This window comes from Oncorhynchus mykiss, chromosome 23, assembly GCF_057628025.1.
Source record: "Oncorhynchus mykiss isolate SJ-2025 chromosome 23, ASM5762802v1, whole genome shotgun sequence".
NCBI classification, from domain to species: Eukaryota; Metazoa; Chordata; class Actinopteri; order Salmoniformes; family Salmonidae; genus Oncorhynchus; species Oncorhynchus mykiss.
Window position 1 is genome coordinate 29,441,736 of NC_143044.1, and position 17,281 is coordinate 29,459,016.

Consider the following 17,281-nt stretch of genomic DNA (forward strand, 5'->3'; position numbering starts at 1 on the left):
ACTATAGAGTGAATACTGATGGATCTCAGAAATAATGAAAATAAATACCCTCAAACAATACACTGGTTGATAATCTAGAATCAGCTCTGTATCAGTGACTGAGGTGTGAACCCATTGTCAACTACTGAGATATATCTATTCACAAACCAGGCACAAAGATAATCCCAGAAACAGAATAACCCAGGACTGAGAATGATACATCAGTCAACTTGAAACTGCAATATGAAATCACAGTATACTTTTTCTATGACTGTCATTGTTCAGTCCAGAGGTTGACAAAGCCAGAAAACTAAACCTCTTCTAAGACAGCCAAGGATGTTTTTTGCATGGCGAAGCATCCCTCATGGAAAACTCTTGAAGTGAAACGTTTTAATATGAATAGGGCCGAGGGAACTGCACTGTTCTCCTTACCTTAGAACTGAAACTAAAATGCTTGACATTATACCCACTTCTCTGAGGCCCCCACAGAGTTACAGTATTACAGTCGAGACCAATTGACTTAAAACAATAATTTGAGGAATTGAAAGAGTTGAATGGCAAAGCCTAAGCGGAACCGATTTCTCAGATACTTGATAATTGACGAAGCAATCCTACATCTATGACATGGTAATGCTGCTCACCATTCACTTAAAATACATTAGTGACACACAGTGGTTCCTCATTTAAAAGTTGCGTCATACTGCATAATTGCATGCGTTATGCTTTGGTTTGTTGTAGTATGCTTCGGTTTGTTTTCAGAGCTTGCCAATAAAGCTCATTTAACCACCAGAGGGCATCTTTTAGCACATCTACTTGATTATGCAATATTATGGTGTTTCTCTTCCAAGAAAAACTAAAATGCATTTTACATTAGCTTCTGTAGGCTACTGTACCTAAAACATAAAAGTCCTTCAAAAATAGAAATATGGGCAGAATATTGTATTAAATATTTCTATGGTTAAAGGTCTATCGATGGTCATTTCAATTCAAATGTAACTCATTCCATTCTTGTTCCAGGAAAATATGTCACCATACAACATGACCGGAAAGATTTTAGTTTACCGGCCATTTGAAAAATTTACCGGAGCCATATGCATTGGATGCCTACCATCTTGTCGCGTAAAGGCAACTCCAAAAGCCCGCGAAGGTTGTGAAATATGAGCATGAGACTCACATGCTCGAGAAAATATATAATGCTATTATTTTCTATTGGTATCATGATGAAGATGCTCTCAATGTAAGACACCACGCCTGCTCAGTTTCAAAATATAACTTTTTATATGTTAATTGTAGTTATATTTCATTATATTCTTAGCCTACTATAAAATATGTGTGTTGACTGTGATCAGGGTAGCCAAAATGTGTCTTGTCTGTTTAATGAACAAAATAACTATTGATTTAATGTGCATGGCACAGCCGTATACAGTAGGCTGCACAGACCAGTAACATAATTAAACGTATGTTTTATTCGGACCTGCCTAAAACAAATTAATAATGGATTTCTTTGTGATGGTGTATTCAATGGATTTATTAAAATAGATAATAATGTAAGTTGAGAGAGCGTGCACACCTGAGCATGCATAACTACCTGGCCTGCTGCGTGGAAATATAGGAAAGTACTTTTTTAACGTCCATTGCGAATGATAATATATTAAAACTATAGTTCCTCACAGTAAGCTACTTGAACAATCTTTCAACAATCAATCACCCTTTCTCGGTGTGAAAGAGCACTTCCTTCCCAAATGTACAATTGCGTCTTGATAAGAATCAGTAGCAGACGAGTACAGTGGTTGGTCTCATTGGACAAGTTGTGTGACAGACTGACCTATTGTCAATAACAGACCGAATCAACACTTCCTTTCCCCTGTTTCTCTCGATATTTGTCTTTTTACTTTGGCTGTGGTGGTGTAGTATACCCCTGTTGTTACTTGGCTCTTAGGCTAAGTCTCATTACTAGCCAGACTCGATTCATAGTCAAACAGTAACGCAATCAACTGTGCATGCAAATGAGCACATGCACTGAATCAATCTTCACATACACCCAACCACGAACATGAGATCTCTCTTAACTAAACTGATGGAAGCTTTGTATGGGTGCACACTGGCCCCATTGATGACTTGTAAGGCAGACATTCAAAGATCACCAGTGAAATTATGTACACATCTCTCATTTCCAGGAACCCTCATCACAGAATATAAAGGCAATTTCAGAGCTTCCTGACTTTATTCCACACAAAGTGTTGTTCTTTTGCTTGGAGTCCATTGAGGTACATTGCAATTAAGCTCCAGATCAAGCAAATTAAAAAGGGAGGGCGTTCTAAGAAAGTAATTGGACACCATTGTCTTTATGACTAAGTGATCACTTAGTTACTTTTCCTAGTCATTTTTTCTTTATTCAGCTCAAAAATCTGAACCTATAGAGAAAAGCCAGGATGTATGATCTTTGGACTTCTATACCAATTTGCCTTTAAAGATGAATTGTCACAGTGGTCAATAGAGATGACGTAAAAACCCTTAATCTTTTAAAGTTGTGTATAGGTTTATAACAAAAAAAAGGTTTTAATAAAAAAAGGATGCTCCAACGTCTGTGAATAACCTATTGCTATACGTCTGAAAATACTTTAGAAATGATCGTTAAAAGGGAGGGATAGAAGTCAAGGTGGATGAATCGTCTGTCAGTAAACAGATAGGCCTACAGTTACTCCAAAGACCTTGGAGTCATTGGAAATGGAGCTAAGTCCCATGTTCTCTCTGAGCTAATGCACACTGTGCTGACACCCTTGAAAGAGTAGCAGCATCATAACAACTTCACAGCCTAGCTCTGTTATGGACTCTAATAAAAGCCTCTGACTGGTCTGGGAACTTACTGACAATATGATTTTTCAACACCAATCAGGCATCTCTTTGCAAACTGCAAACATTCATGCACTCAAAAAGTCCCAAACTGACGAATTAGAAGCCAAAGTTCAAATCCTAGCCATAAAGATGGTTGTATTTATTAACACAATTTATCCAACAATGGTATTGGTCAACAATGGTATGTATACACATTAGTTGGCCGTGCTGTACAGTATCCAGGCTCTAAGAATTCCATTCAGACAGGTCAATTAGCCCTTTGTGAATGTTAGCAATGTATTTGTTGTACTTGGTTTTTGTACTTGATGGCTAAGTTATTCCCCAAGAGCTAAAAGCTGACAACATGAATCTAAGTCCTCACACCCATAACTGTCTGTTGATTCTGAGAAAACCCTCACATTGTTTGCAACTTGCCACTCTTCCATTTGAAATTGAGTAACGGTTGAACACTAACCACTAATACAGTCTCTGTGACCAGACCCTGGCATTAGTCTTGCTATTGTCATTACTCTGGGTTTGTTTCACTGTTCCCCTTCTCCATTTTAACTGATTGAAAAACTAAAGAGAATACCCTGAATATTATTTCCTTCTAGTCCTCAGTTCTGGTGTGTTTATTCAGGGATTATCAATATAACAACAATCACCGTCTAATGAATTGTGTGCTTCCAAAGTATGGTGATGTGGCCATGGCAGTGTCAAAAGGAATTCTGTTTTCAGAGCTGTTGTTAGTGCAGCTGCTAATCAGGAGTTTTCATCTGTGAACAAGAGCTGCATTTACTCAAGGGTCTCGTCTTTGAGGTGACGGAGAAACCACTTATTTCATACGTTTTGACTCTTAGACAACTTTCCAAGTGATTTTCCAAGAGGAACTGAGAGTTAAAACACACAATAATTCAATGTCAAGCAAGGATAAGGAGCCCATTCTCATTGAACAAAGGGTGCATTTAAGATGGTGTTTCGGCAAGTTGAAGCTGTTTAGGGTTGTATCCCTTTATTTTAAGCAACAGTTGAAAGATTAGTGGAATCTGTGTGGGTAGCTGGACAGGTAGGATGACTGACAGTGAAGGTGAACAGGTGGTCACGGGTCAGGTGACAGAGGAATGGATGAGACTGAGGCAGGAATTCCTTTAACCATAAAGTGGCATATTTACTGGGTAGTCTGTGCTGCATAACAAAGGAAACAGAATAACATGTATCCAATCAAATTCATAATCACAAAGATCAAATCATAACAATCATTCTTTATTAACATAATTAGGTCATTCAGTTCAATAAGAAGTCAATAGGAATCATCCTTGAGTCATTTAGGCTCGTAACTATTCATCATAATCATGAGAAGACTAATACAAATAATTCAATCAGTGATCGGTTATTCAATCTATAATCTCCATCAGTTTGATATCAGAATGGATCAGTTCAGCAAACAATGACGTTTCATATTTTACCCTTTCAAGTTTGTCTTCATATGTCCATGTAATTTCATTACATATTAACCATATATCGATGGCATAATTGGCCTGTGATGATCTATCTGTAGGGCCGTGATCATTGACCATTTACATGACATAATAGGTTTGAAGCGTGCGCTCCAAGCCGCGCTCCGCAGTAATAACTATAAACAATAACTGTGAGCCCGCTCTCCCGATCGCAACAGATAGTTCAGATGATAGGTAACAGATTCGGTGGATTCATGGACGCACAGAACTTCTGGATTAAACGGAGTTAAGGAAGAGAAAGCAGCGAGATCAGGGATGGCGATTTCCTCCTTTTAATGAGTTGAGATCTGTCAGACATTTCCACCTGACCTAATTACAGCGCCCCTGGCCCAGCTGAGCAAGTGGCCATGAATTAAAGGATTCTTCCTCCAACTCCATGGGCCTTTTCTACAATAGTGTTGTCAATATAACATAAGGACATACATATATTGGTGGCAGAATACACAGATATTTTCTGTGGATTATACATAGGTAATAATAGCCTTAATATACAATAGCATGAAAGCTGACTGAAAACCAATGTTATTGCCAGAGGTTTTCACAAGGACATCTCAAATGACCACACAATCATCCTCAGTGTAAACAGTTTAGCACCTCTGTTTCTTTAGGCCATGTTGGTCATCTGTCCTCCATGTGCATATGCTTGAAACATGTTTCTGCGCTGACACCTGTGTCTGGATTAGGTAGATCGTTTGGATTAGTGACAGGCCCATGAAGAATAGGTGGCTCACTGCATAGTGTATATTAATTAGCGTGGCATTTAAGAGATTATGACATATATCCTGACAATCTATTTTACTCGGTAATACCCAGTGTGTGGACAGCTATTGGTGAGCTAACAGAAGCTAACAGTAACAATACACTGAGGGTATACCATTTTTTTTAGTTGTGGAAAAAATACAATATCTCTCACAGGTGAGTGAATCAAATTATTAGTGGTAAACATTACAGCGGCAGTTATTTGTTTTTGTGCTCAAGCAAGCCACTTCATCCACTGGATAAAAATAGGTGTGTGTGTGTGTATGTGTGTGTGTGTGGAGGGTGGGGCGAATTAATAAATTATTCAGTGCAGTTGTCTCCTGTACCAACACAGAATGAAAGATTCACACGCTGCTCAAGTTTGAAATTAAATTAACACAAAATGGCTTGTTGAACAAAAGTAAGTGGGAAAATCACTGGACGTAAAATAAATGATTGATTAAAGACCTGCCAGGCAGATAGATACTCGACTGCAAACAAGAAGCGCATACATCATTCTGGGAACATGCTCCAGTAGCAGTACTGTATAGGAATGCCATTGGTGGCTACACTCTTAGACAAATAGGTGCTATCTCCCCATAGGAGAAACCAAGAAGGAGGCTTTTAATCCTTTCTCAATGACACCATTACTAAAGGCTGATATGAATCATATTAGTCACTGAAATCAAACGCTTACGATAGATATTTCCTACATTCTTAGAATTCTTAGAATTAGAATTCTTAGAACAGTTTTTGGTTCCAGGTAGAACCCTTTTGAGTTCCACATAGAACCCTTTCCACAGATGGTTCTACATGGAACCCAAAATAGTTCTACCTGGAACCAAAAACTGTTATCCTATTTTCTAAGAATGTAGGAAATATCTATAGTAAGCGTTTGATTTCAGTGACTAATATGATTCATATCAGCCTTTAGTAATGGTGTCATTGAGAAAGGATTAAAAGCCTCCTTCTTGAAATTATTATTGGATAGACCTAATGGATCAGTGGTTTTTTACCAATTTTTTTTTACAGACTTTACAACTCTTGGCTTGATGAGTTGAAACAAGATTATAGGCTAACTAGTTTGGCTAACTAGCTTGTTTAATGGCAAAATATTGATATTAATATTCCTAATATTGGTTACTAGGTGTTTGTACCTAAACGCTATTGTAACAAATGAACTATAACGCCTTTATTATCCAGTAAATATTATGCATTTGTTTGGTACTCTGTTCAGTAACACTTTTTGAATGTTAGAATTTAGCTACATTAGAAAATATCGACATTAGCTACAGAACTTTCACTTTACTTATCTTTGGCAGCCTCATGCTCTGATTGTCTTGTGCATTAACAGGTCAACAAGATGCTGCCCGACTCTGGTTTAGCATTCACACCTAATGGACTGACATTTTGGCAGTAGAATCTGGTCAGTATGAACTGGCTTTAGGAAATAGAAAGTTGTGAGTGCACATCACACAGCGATACACATTTTGGGGAGCTTTATCTATAATTGAATGTGGACACTAGCGATGTAGACGTACAGGGAAAATCAGTAGGGTTTATTTCTGTGTCACATCTGCACTGTTTCTGTGAGCTGCACTCTGTCCATGTGACACTATCTTATCTATGTGCTCTGACACCAGAATGTGTTAGCGTTAGATCCCAGTGAAGGCATACCCTGGTTCTTTGTTCCTGGGTCCTTGAGGCAGTCTAGCAATGCTATGGTCCTTCTGTTCTTGTTCCTTGCCATGCTTGTTATTGTGTGCCTGATGTCATTTCCTTTTCTGTTGGGTGTAAAGCATTTTACTTTTATGTCCTTTCTCTGAAAACTTAAAATCTGAGACAAAAGCACAGTACAAAACTGGGGCCACTAACAATAATGTGAAGTACTTAAATATTTGATAACAATGACTAGATGTTATGTAACATTTCTCTCTTTTCGCAGGTTATCTGGCTTCATGTTGCCGTCGCCTATTGTGAGCACAGGGTCAATAATGGCCCTTTGGTTCACAACAGATTTTGCTGTGAGTGCACAAGGATTTAAAGCAATTTATGAAGGTGAGACCTATTATTATTGCATGTTTCTCCAATTAAAAGCCTGGCTGGATTGATGTATTATAGGGTTTAAAAATACTGAACATATTTGTGTTGCCAAAATGGTAATGGTCTCACTATTGACTTGTTTCTCTACTATATATTGATTTCAATTGTTAAGTTGACAGAGGATTGTACTTGCATCACCAGAGTAGTTTGTTTGATTCCCTCATGGGCCACAAATTCTCAATATTAAATATAAATGACTGTTATTTTTGTATTATAGGGTAATTCATGAATCTGTGTCTGAAATTCTGCATATTATATTTCATATGAATAAACACTGCAAAGTAGATTTCACTTAAAGGACAATTCCACCCCAAAACGATCTTTGGTATTTGTTTTTACAGCCGGTATGATACATTTAGCATACCGCATCATAACGGTTGTATTTCTTTATTTTGAAAGTTATGTATCTTTAAAATTTGATTGTTGACATGCAAGACATTTTGGGACTATATCAACAATGGACTGATGAAACAAAAAAACAAAGATAGTTCTTGGGTGGAGTTTTTCTTTAACATGGACCTCTTCAGGACCTCAACTGGTTACTGTTTAAGAGAGATGAGGCTACTGCTGTAGTTGTTATCTACTTAGTACATGTTCCCATTTACGTTATTTTGGCATTATTTGCATTATTAAACCTGTGGTTGATAGCTGTGGCATTTCAAGGGAGTTCAGGTCAACTGTATCAAACTAGGGTCATTACAAAACTGTATAGTGTGTTTTATAAAGTAAACAGCACAAATCACTTTGACCCAGCCAGGACAATAGTGCATGTCATTTATTTTCCATGAAGTCTAAATATCACTGGAGTCTCAACTCGCCCCCCTTGTCGGAAACATCTCTCAGGATGGCATACACTGTAGCAAACTTCATGAGCTCTCTTGAGACACTGGGGCCTAGGCTATGAATGATGCACGAGCATGGCACTTTGCTCGTAAACCTTTCTAAAGATAAGCGTGCTTTTTTTCTTTGTTTTTTTTCCCCGGAACATTTACATCCCTAGTGATTCAGAGTTGTGTTAGTGCTACAGGGTTGTGAGGGGATACCAAAACTCAATTCCCTAAATGTTTTCTAATGCAATATCAGTCTCATTTGGCAACAACACTTGTTCCTGGTTGTGACAATTCCTTTTAAGGACAATGGTTTATTGTGTGTAGTGTGAGCAAGTTCTTGATTTGAGTGATAAGAAAGAATTAACAATGATTGGCTTATCTAATGTTGGCTGTATCAGAACACTTTCTCCTGATATCTTAGCACTGACTACTGATATCTTAGTACTAACCACTGCCTCAGAATTAACTACAGCTACTGTATGTTGTATGTTACAGCATGAATAAGGTTGTCAATATTGCGTTATATTGCGTTCTCTCTACATGTGTTTTATTCATCCACATAGAAGAAGAATTGTCACTTTTGCATTCTAGGAAAATGTCACATCTTCTTTTATTATGTATTAGTGGCTGGCCTCTCAGAACATGAATAGCTAATCCATCAGGGTAATGGCGTTTAATAAGGGTGTTTTGTCTGGTTGTCTGAATGGGCTCCATTTAATCCGACAAAGATTGATTTTCCATGTAACCATTGGAGTCTAAATGAAATTGACTGCAGATTTTGTCTGGGATTTTAGAGAATTTTGATACAGGCCAGGATTTCATTGATAAAAGTGTCACAACCATTGTTATGATGAAGGGTGTTGCTGGACCCCTAGAGTGTTAATAGTATTGATGGTAACAACATTTCCTTTGGTAGCATTGTTTTTTTCATTTTCAGTTTATTGTAGTTGAGATTGAGATATGATGTTATCCAACTATGCAACCTGCAGGTTTTCCCAGCAGCCCTTAGATTGTGATTTATGGGCCATTACACTTGACTAATTGTAGCTAATCTATTTGCCTGTCTTGATTGGCACAGCAGTGTGCGAGATGGATAAATAGCCTAGCAGCGTATTTACCTCCACAGATGCTCTCAGGAATCAGAAATAGCTATCTTTGCAAATTGATTTACTGTTGATGAAGCTAAATGAGTGCAAAAAGACAAATAAGCATGTTATTATAAAAAAACAATATTGCATCTTAGTGACCCCATTTTAATTCAATCATTGTCACTAACATTTCATTAAGTATATTTCTTTAGACCATTATTGGAAAGATAAAATAAAATAAAAAATGATAAGTACAAAATCCTGCAGCAGATAATGGACAACTCCAGCAGGGTGCTGTTCCAACATATAGTGAACACTTCAAATGGAGTCTGGTCCATAAAGTAGGATGAGAGTCCAACCGATATTTAACCAAGCCTTGAAGATTCAGAATAGTGCTTTATGCCAAGAATCAGCTTTATATGAAATAATTGGGCTACTATGTTTTATGAAACAATGAAACATATCTTTTAGAGATCTACGGTAGCATGCAAATATGCTATTTTATTCAGCCTTTCAGTCGCAAGGCTCTATGGGGACACACACTTAAAGTGTGTTCAATTACAATCCAAGAAGAGTAACAACAATCATCTTAGAAGTGGCGTCTCTCATATTAGATCAATGGAAAAATAGTAACTTTCCTCAAAGGACCTTTGAACACATTACTTTGAGAAAATGCATGGGAGCCACCCAGGTGTGAAACAGGCTGTACTAGATTGTACAGAGAAAGTGCCCATGAACAACCAATGCCTCTTTCCGATTTGTTAGAGGTATTGCTCCCCATAGTACTAACTGCAACCACCAAGATGCCATCTTCAAAGCACTAAAGTTGGCACACTGGAAGGATTTAAATCCCTGTGCCACTTTTAATCATTCCTTTCAAGTCTCTTGTTAAGGGATATCTTTAACTTTCTTGCACAGCGCAACATAAAGATGTTTTAAAATCAACCGTAAGACATATCTGAATATTATTTGATGGAAATATTATCTGAGAGAAAATAGAAATAAAAAACAACTAAATAAGAGAGAATACAACCAACCAGCAGAGGATGCATATAGCTCATGATTTAAATGACAAGAAAATTGTACAGCGGTATCAAAGTGTTTATCTCTTGTTAAACTGCCAAAAGGTAAAGCCTTTAACAAACCATCATGTTGCTTTGCAGTTAGCACTGTATGCCTGTGAATGCACTGGTGTGTGGTGTGTGTAAATCTGTGCAATTTTGGAGGCATGAAAAAGTGGGATGTGCTGCAGCAGTTAAGCTTAGGTACACAATCACGCATCTTTTTTTGTTGGTTTCAGATTCCACTGAACAAGAGTCAGACACTCAGCATTCTTTGCCCCATTCCACCATGTTAAGTATTAATCATTATTTCAGTCCTGCAATTTTCACTTGGGATTCATTCTCAACAGGTTCCTACAAAGAGCAAAAATATAAACACAACATGTAAAGTGTTGGTCCCATGTTTCATGAGCTGAAATTAAAGATCCCAGACGTTTTAAATACGCACAAAAAGCTTATTTCTCTAAAAGAAAAATGTGTTTACATCCCTGTCAGTGAGCATTTTTCCTTTGCCAAGATTAAACAGCACAATCATTACATAGGTGCACCTTGTGATGGGGACAATAAAATACCAGTGTAAAATCTGCAGTTTTGTCACACAACACAATGCCACAGATCTCTCAAGGTTTGAGGGAGTGTGCAATTGGCATGCTGACAGCATAACTGTCTACCAGAGCTGTTGCCAAAGAATTTCATGTTAATTTCTCTACCATAAGCTGCCTCCAAAGTTGTTTTACAGGATTTGGCAGTACGTCCAACTGGCCTCACAACCGCAGACCACATGTAAGGCATTGTGTGGGTGAGTGGTTTGCTGATGTCAAAGTTGTGAACAGAGTGCACCATCGTGGTGGTGGGTTTATGTTATCGGCAGGCATAAGCTACGGACAAAAACATAATTGCATTTTATCGATGGCAATTTGAAAGTACAGAGATACCATGACGAGATCCTGAGGCCCATTGTCGTGCCATTCATCCTCTGCATTCACCTTATTTTTCAGCATGATAATGCACAGCCTCATGTTGCAAGGATCTGTACACAATTCCTGGAAGCTGAAAAGACCCAGTTCTTCCATGGCCTGCATACTCACCAGACATGTCACCCATTGAGAATGTTTGGAATGCTCTGGATCGACATGTATGACAGTTCCCGCCAATATCCAGCAACATTCCACAGGCCACAATCAACAACCTGATCAAATCTATGCGAAGGAGATGTGTCGCGCTGCATGAGGAAAATAGTGGTCACACCAGATACTGACTGGTTTTCTGATCCACGCCCCTACTTTTTTAAAAGGTATCTGTGACCAACAGATGCATATCTGTATTCCCAGTCATGTGAAATCCATAGATTAGGGCCAAATTAATTGATTTAAATTGACTTATTTCCTTATATGAACTGTAACTCAGTAAAATCATTGAAAACTGTTGGATGTTGCATTTATATTTTTGTTCAGTATGTAAGGGAATTTCCCATGACATTAAAATGGAAATGTGTTCACTATTTCCTTTAGGAAGATGTTTACTCCTGCATCGTATGTATAGTGCTTACATTTGTGCTGAGATGCATATATTTGTTGTGTACCTTATAGGGGACTCTATTCCTCATGGGTGTTTATATTGCAGCAGCTTCGTTTAGAGCCATAATCATATTTCATATAGAAAAAAGCCCAAGATGCAATAATCAAGTGCTGCAGAATTCAAAGGATGATAGACTATCACCTGTGCAATAAAATTATGGCTTGGACATATTGGATGGCCTGTAGTGTGAGGTGAGCTAATCCCATGAAAAGCTAAATTATGTGACAGAAGTAATTTGAATGATTTAAAGCAAAGTGCACACCGGTTATGTTGAATACCTTGAAGATACATGTGCATATTTAACACACTGTCACGTTCTGACCTTAGTTCTTTCATTTATGTCTTTGTTTTAGTATGGTCAGGGCGTGAGTTGGGTGGGTTGTCTATGTTCTGTTTTCTATGTTGTGTTTGCGTTTGGCCTGGTATGGTTCTCAATCAGAGGCAGATGTCATTAGTTGTCTCTGATTGAGAATCATACTTAGGTAGCCCTTTCCCACTTGTGTTTCGTGGGTGTTTATTTTCTGTTCTGTGTTTTATTTCACCGTTCAGGACTGTTCATTTGTCGTTTTATTGTTTTTTGTTTCAGTGTTCACTATTCGTCTTAAAAATCAAGATGAACACTTACTACGCTGCGCTTTGGTCCTCTCCTTCACACGACGACAGTTACAAACACACCAGCTTTGGAGCTTGCCATACGATGTTTATCTACAATTCCACACATTTACAAGCAAAGATTGGTTAGGTTTGTCAATAACTTCCAGTCAGTTTTATATCAAAATGCTTATAGCCCAGATACTTTCCAATATGTGGAGAGTTTTATCTGTTTACACAACTAAAAAGTAAAATATATGAACACATTCACTCAGATTGTGTGAATGTATTGGTATTTACAGTATGAGGGGGAGATCGACATTGATATTCAGATCAATCAGCGCTGAATGTTTGTGGGTTTTAATGACAGATCTTTATATCGACAGTCAAGGACAAACTCCAAGACAGAGTGCCTTACATATCCAATAAAATCCACAATGCCTCTTAGAGTTCATGTTTTTAGTTGTTGCTGAAAATCTCCTTGCACCTTTACACTGATTCTGATTATCCTCCTATCTGGGCCGCCACCCTAAGGGAGCTGCTTTTGTCAATTTGTAACAACCGAAAAAAGCATTTCTGTTCTGTATCAACATTTATATATATTTATATACTACTTTGTGGATCTTTCATTTGATACCATAACCAATAATGCAGTGGCAATGTTCAGATTGTCTCTCTCCAAGTTGCATTAATGTAAAGGACACAAGTGTAACCAGTGTGAAATGGCTAGCTAGTTGACTGTGCTCGCTAGTAGCATTTCAATCGCTGACATCACTCACTCTCAGACTTTGAAGTAGTTGTTTTTGTGGAGTGCTAGGTAATAGTGCTTCATGAGAGGCAGTTGTTGATGTGTTCAGAGGTTCCCTGGTTTGAGCCCAGGTTGGGGCAATGGGAGGGACGATAGCAACACTGTTACACAAGTAAATGTCACAAAATCCATTTGCCGAAATTGCAGAAATTAAAGCAACCTAGTTCTGAGCTCATAGACTGGTGTTCTGCTTTGTGTGAATACACTGAGATGTTAAATGTAAAACATGTCTTATTCCCTAGCTCACTCAACAGTGACCCTCATTGGTTCACTTATCCGTAGAGGCCATGACAGATCAACATGGGTCAGAGTAAAAACCTTCAAGACTCAGTGGCCTGGGACCATAGACATTTCATATTCAGCAGGTGTAAAGAAGACTTGGCTCCGCTCTGTGAGCACAGCTCTAACACGTTGTCCACATTTTAGACTGAAGCGTTGTAAAAAATAGAAAAGTAGATTGAAGCAGCACTTTGCATAAAAAAAAGAGAGGGACGCCTCCTTGAAACGGTAACTGAACTATTTTCTGCTGACTCATTCAAATGGCTCCAACTTTTTAACTTGAGAAGTTGATGTGAATTAGAAATGAAATGACCAGAAACTTAAGGCCAGTGTCACTGTTAAGGTATAAGGCTGCTTTTGGCCAATTTGAAAATATATTGTTTTCCAGTTAAATGTGTATCCAATTTATTTTCAATTATTCTATACATGTCAAAGGTGTATGGTCTCTTACGCTGTCCAGATCTCAGAGACCTGAACTGGCAGGGTAGCTGGATGGAGTCCTTGAATCATGGCCCTTTATCAAGGAATAACAAACATATGGCACTACAGTGCCCGCATCAATTGATACAGTGCTTACAGAGAAAACGCAGAAACAATGAAATGAAACAATGTTATATGAGTGTATATTTTTTTTGTCCTTCATGTTCAAACGGTGACCTCTATAATCCCTTTATCACGTTTGAAGATAAGAGCCAGGTGCAGACAACATCGAAATAACAAAAGTTTATTCATTCGAACACAGGCAGGCAAAGGTACAGGATGGCAGGCAGGCTCAGGGTCAGGTCAGGCAGAGGTCGGTAATCCAGAGTAGAGGGCAAAGGTACAGGACGGCAGGCAGGGTCAGGGCAGGCAGAAAGGACAAAACCAGGAAAATAGACAAGGCAGCAATACAACATTTGGTTTAATTATTTATTTACTAAATTCCTAAATAATCACACAGAATTACATATACACCGGATGGATCATACATTGATTACTAATTATGTCATACAAGAAAACGTCCCTGGTGGACGGAACCGATATGACGGCTGGTTACACAAAGAAAGGGGGTTGGGTTTGAATGAAAGCACGGGAAGACTGAGGAGCAAAAGGTTTGGGTTGCTATCGGACCTCGTGAAACTATGCTGTCGTAAATACAGAATCTTATGCATTCTAAATAACCGGCCATTTGGAAAAGGAAAATGCAAGAAATATTTACTCTGAGCTGCGCTTCGATAGATTGGTTGTAGATGGAAGGCTGGGTTGCCCAGCAGGGATCTCTTGTCCTCTGAAGAATGTCTGGTGGTAAAGTGAATACGTTGTAGTACCGTCATCGTGTGGTAGAATAGATACTTTGTCCGTCCTTTCCTAGCCTACGTTTACAGCTGCTGCTGCTAGATCAACGGCTAGGCGGTATCACTTCTTTAGTGAATAAGAGTTCAAAGTTCATACCAGGTTGCCATACTATGCGCTCATGCTATATTCTGTCTGGTATAGTCGAAATTCATCCTTCCGGCGTGTCGATTGTAACCTCCACGTTGAAATTCGCCCTTTTTAACGTTAACAGTTCTCACGTCACCGGGAACACAATGCTAATTTCTTTAGGTTATTGTCATTCAACCATTTGCAACCAGAGCTCACGCTGAGGCTGGATTAGTTCTGTAGTTGATATTAGCCCTTTTAACGTATGGACAGCAGTCCTCACGTGCTTGGGAACACAATGCAAAAGGGTATTTTGTAGTAGGGAAAAGAAGGGCATGTTTCATAGTTCACAACCAATGTCTGTTCACTTGAGTGGGGCCACTGAGTTGAGCCTAGTTCACTTATGAAAACCAATTCTCTCATTTAGAAGCTAAAATTACATTTAATCTTTTCACAAATAGTTTCATATTTAAACATTTACATTGCACAACAATTCCATGTGAATCTGATTTGTGTCATCCTATCATCAGTAATAATGTCTCAGAATGTCTCAGACGACAACTGATCTGACATCATATTCTTTAAGTACCGATGAATATTTTCAGCTGGTTGGATTACCGAAATATGGTTCCTTTCCCCACCCTTTTGATGTTACCGTACTCTCTCTATGTTAACAAAGGGCTTTCCAAGGGTCAAATCTGTAGAGTAGAGAGAGAGGAAAGGGGGAAATGTATTTATGGGGGTCATAAACCTCACCAACAGGGCAACGTCTTGACAACAGTCAATCCATATGATTCCTCATGAGTAAAGCCAACCTGCAAACCCAGTCTAGTTGCCGGGTATCAGGGTCGTTGTTTCCACTCGTAATGCCATCTGTCTTGCTTAGTCTTTGTCAAAATAATTCCCACAGCTTATTAACACAGCCTGTGACACATTTAATGGTATATACTGTATAGTATTGTTTACTGGAGTGATTCATGTCTCATCAACAAATAAATAGTATGGAGAGGGTATACTGTATAAAATATGAGGAATTGGGGACATTGATCAACTTAAAATATAGACTAGAAACGTTTGATAAACGACTGAAAGACTTTTGAGTGTATTGGCACTTATTGTCTACTTCCTATTTCAATACTCCTATCATGCTTCTGAATTCATACATTAACAAGCCACTCACTGTACCAGAAATGTGTTTTCTTATTCAGTAACCATGTGCTGGCATACAGTATGTGAAATGCATTAAAGGTCCAGTGCAGTCAAAAACGTGCTTATCTTGTGCTTTATATTTCCACACTGTGAGGTTGGAATAATACTGTGAAATTGTGAAAATTATGAAAATTATATTTTAGTGGACTGTAGGACCTATTTGAAAAGACTGCCTGAATTTCAGCCTGTTTGTGTGGGATAGAGTTTTGGCCTGCCTGGTGACATCATCAGGCGGTAAATTAGTTAATAGACAAATGAGAAAGAGAGTTCCAAAGTTTTCCCCTCCCCAGTCAGACTACTCCCAGACAGTTTTAGCAAAAGTCTTGCTTGAGAAATTGCTCTTTGCTATTTTAATTGACAACAATCATATTAAGGTACTTAATTGTTACCCAGAAATGGTTTGATATAAATGGCTGCGTTGGACCTTTAACTTCTGCTTAATTACAGAACCTTTACTCTGTTACAATCATGAGCTAATGTATGCTAAGCAGTGTGGGATCCACAGTCTAAAAGCGATCCCCCCTCTGTCTGCTGGGCGGCCTCTCTACAATTATAGCCAAAATGTGAAATCTACACTGTGCTATGCTGAATTCTTGACTCTTGTCATAACCTTCAGGATTATTTATGTGTTGATTACCTAATCAGTAGTCAAGAGAAACATGTTGTGGAATGTTTCTGAAGGCCCACAAAAAGGAGCTCAATATTTTTTGCCATTTTATTTTGAAAATATAATTTGTCCAGGCCAGCAGGCTACTTATAAACATTGATTCTGTATCACTTCTTACTATTTTCAATAATATTAGCTTAAAAATAATGGACAATTGATGTTTGAATCATGTAAGGTGTCCCAAATGAGGATAAAAGAAGATACCCTACAGTTGTTAAAAACATTTTTAAGTGCATTTCTGGCAGAAGGTGGGAGGATTATCCTAATGGGATATTATTTTCCATAATTTCCTCCCACGTGAACAAAAATGTTACTTTCTATTGTGAGTTAAAACAGGATTGGATCAATATTGTCACACACAGTACATACTGTACAGTGCAGTGCTGGTTAAAACAAGATTGTGCCAATTATTGTGCAGGCTCAGTGGCACATCTAAAATTCCTGACATCTGGTAAAACATATTTCTTTGCAATATGGCATGACTGTCTTCATAGTCTGAGCCACTCTCCAAAAAGTACATAATATCACATAGTCATACTCTTTGTTATACTCTCATTTATGTAGTCATGGGCTTATTAATAATAGTAACAAAAATAA

At 38.2% G+C, this 17,281-nt stretch overlaps 1 protein-coding gene across 1 annotated transcript in view; it reads left to right on the top strand.

Moving 5' to 3' along the window:
* LOC110502713 (CUB and sushi domain-containing protein 1) overlaps positions 1–17,281 on the top strand; it is a 500,827-nt gene that overhangs the window by 202,251 nt on the left and 281,295 nt on the right. The window contains exon 3 of the mRNA XM_090217249.1: positions 7,015–7,127. Within this exon, the coding sequence (XP_090073375.1) occupies positions 7,015–7,127 (113 nt within the window). The remainder of the gene's footprint in view (positions 1–7,014; positions 7,128–17,281) is intronic.